The following is a 2,496-nucleotide window of genomic DNA, read 5'->3' as shown; positions in this document are numbered from 1 at the left end:
CGTTTCTCATCTGAGTGAAGGACCTCTGTCATCTCACACTGTGAATGGCAGAGGCTACCAGCCTTAGGCTATAATCAAACACACTCCCACAGGCATGCATGCACACACTGATGCACACGCTTAATGCAAGCTTTGTGTTAGTGCAGTGTTGTAGTCCTGGGAACCATATGCATTTTCTGTTTTCTTATGAAAGGAGCCATAAAAAGAGTCATCTATCATTTTAAACATTTAATTTTCAAGCTTGGAAAAAGCAAAGGAAAAGCAGCGTCTTTACAACACAAACAGACTGTACTTTTTAAAGTCAGAGAATAAATACATAAGCATGTTGAATGTTGAAACCAGATCTTAGTCACATTTTCTTTCAGAGCGCTTTGTACTACTTGAAAGCTAGCATGCTGTATGCATAGTTACATAGCACTGTTTTTTATGCTAGTCTGTCTGTTTTTATTTCCGACACACCCATTTTTATTACCTTACATTTACTAATGCAACTCCAATAATTCATCCTTTGCAGAAGGCCGAAAAAGGGGACAATTTAGCACAGCAAAAATATAATTATGTGAGTTGTCATCTGTAGATTGCAAAACATTCCTTAGAATTAACATTTTCAAATTCAACATCAAAACAAAATACCTAACATATGTAACATTCTGCAGTCTAGATTGCCATTGCTCCTTTATCTGTGTTCAGCTTGCAGGACTGTAGTTTGCTCTACAATCACAGCCTTCCTGTAAGTTTCAATAACAGCAACAGTAAGAGCACAAGGTTACTCCCTCAAACCCTTAAAAAGTCCATCAGGGTTCTTCAGTTTTCAGGACTTCACAGTACTCGTGAAGCTTGTTACAGTATATCAGAGCACAGGGGGAAGCTGCTCTCCGGCTCCTGCAGGTAGCTCACCTGCCATGGAAGTCCCAGAGTAGCAGATGGCTCTGCAAAGGTGTCCATGTATCCCTGAGTGCAGGAGGCCCACATCCCCGGCTGGTATCCCAACCCCTCATCCACCTGAGGGTATCTCAGAGGGCTGGGTGGAAGATCACAGGGGGTGCCACAGTGTCTGTGCGAGGCATAAAACTGTCCCTCGGTGGGATAACAAGGGTAGTGTGGTGATGGGGGACATGATGGCACTGTGTTGTCTATGTAGGCATGAGGTCTGTGCATGTGAGGCGCTGGCTGTGGCTGCATCTGTTGAGAGACGGATGCGTGCCAGGGGACGTAGCTCTGATGCTCCGGACAAGGAACTGTTAACCTCGTCTGCTCAAGCCGTGACGCCCCCATCGCTGCCGGTCCCACTGATGACCTGTTGCACTCACGGTGGGCGCAGGGCTTACTGGGTGGATGAGAGCTCAGGAATACTGAGAGAGCAGAGATGCGGTTGATGGCTCGCTGTAGTGTGGCAATCTTGGACAGCCGTTTGCCACTGAGGTCATGGTTCAGGGCAACGCGGAGGGCATTGAACGCCTGGTTGTAGTCCATAATGCGTTTTCGCTCGCGGACATTAGCGGCCATTCTTCGAGCTTTTGAGCGAACCGGTCGGTTGCGCTTCTTGGTTTGGCCTTCCTCTGCTTCGCTTGGGCTGCTGGTTGAACTCTCGTCTTGGAATGATGGCTTGGGACTTCCTTCATCTTCGCATTGGACCAGACCGCCAAGTTCAAGCTCTTCCTCAGAGAACTCGGAGCTCGCAACGCTGCTGCAGCTCATTGTGTCGGTAGTGCGCGCACCAGATGAGACAACGTAAAATCTTCCTTCCTGTAGTGCAATTTCAGTGAAAATCCTAGATGTGGTTTGCACGAGGAGCTGTGAGTGCAGGGTTCCAGCACTCCGCCGCACGCTCGCTGATGTGCCTCGGCTTCTTTTGTGGGGCTGTCGGTGTTTGCTGCTGTGCCGACAGCCCGTGTATTCTCCTGCTCTGAGTCCCCTGGTGCTGTGTGATAACTTGTGCAACAAGACAGGTTTACCTGCTTTTTAAAGATCTTGAGGTCACATGGTACACTCACCTGTAAAGAATGATGCACTCTCTCTCCCTCTTCAGGTTTATGGGCACCCTCAAGGCAAATGGCACTGACACGTCCTCCTCCTTCTACTCTGACTCTCCCTCACAGGAGAGTTTCAACACTTCATTGTAAAATAAAAGCAAAATGCTGCACTTTGGAAATGCCAGTTTGCTTCATACCACAGTTATTATAGTTTTCCATTTTCTGATTGTTTTTTATTTCCTTTTGTTTTCAAGGCAGTTTAGTTTAAGTTTTACAGTTTGAAACGTTTTAACTTTGTCTTAGTTTCTACCAGTTTCAGTATTACTTACACTTTTATGGAGCATATGTCAGATTTAGGAAAATTAGTCCAATAAAACTTTGTGAGAACAGTTGACTCACAGTCTTGTAGACATGCAGCGTCTCAATAAGCACATCTATCGATGCCTCATCAGACAAACTGTCATAAAATTTTACCGAACTAAGAAATAACGAACTTACTGACAATAAATGGTCGCAAAATCAT

General features: G+C 45.8%; 1 protein-coding gene across 1 annotated transcript; it reads right to left on the bottom strand.

Annotated features, from left to right (window-relative positions):
* Positions 1–217: 217 nt before the first annotated feature.
* Positions 218–1,961, bottom strand: bhlha9 (basic helix-loop-helix family, member a9). The gene has a single exon (XM_005936006.3). The coding sequence runs from the start codon at positions 1,696–1,698 to the stop codon at positions 841–843; it is 858 nt and encodes a 285-aa protein (XP_005936068.1). The 5' UTR covers positions 1,699–1,961; the 3' UTR covers positions 218–840.
* Positions 1,962–2,496: the final 535 nt, after the last annotated feature.

The sequence above is a fragment of the Haplochromis burtoni genome, unplaced genomic scaffold (assembly GCF_018398535.1).
Source record: "Haplochromis burtoni strain Fernald_Lab_line unplaced genomic scaffold, NCSU_Asbu1 Contig_24, whole genome shotgun sequence".
Taxonomy (NCBI): domain Eukaryota; kingdom Metazoa; phylum Chordata; class Actinopteri; order Cichliformes; family Cichlidae; genus Haplochromis; species Haplochromis burtoni.
This window is presented reverse-complemented; position numbering and strand designations above follow the sequence as displayed.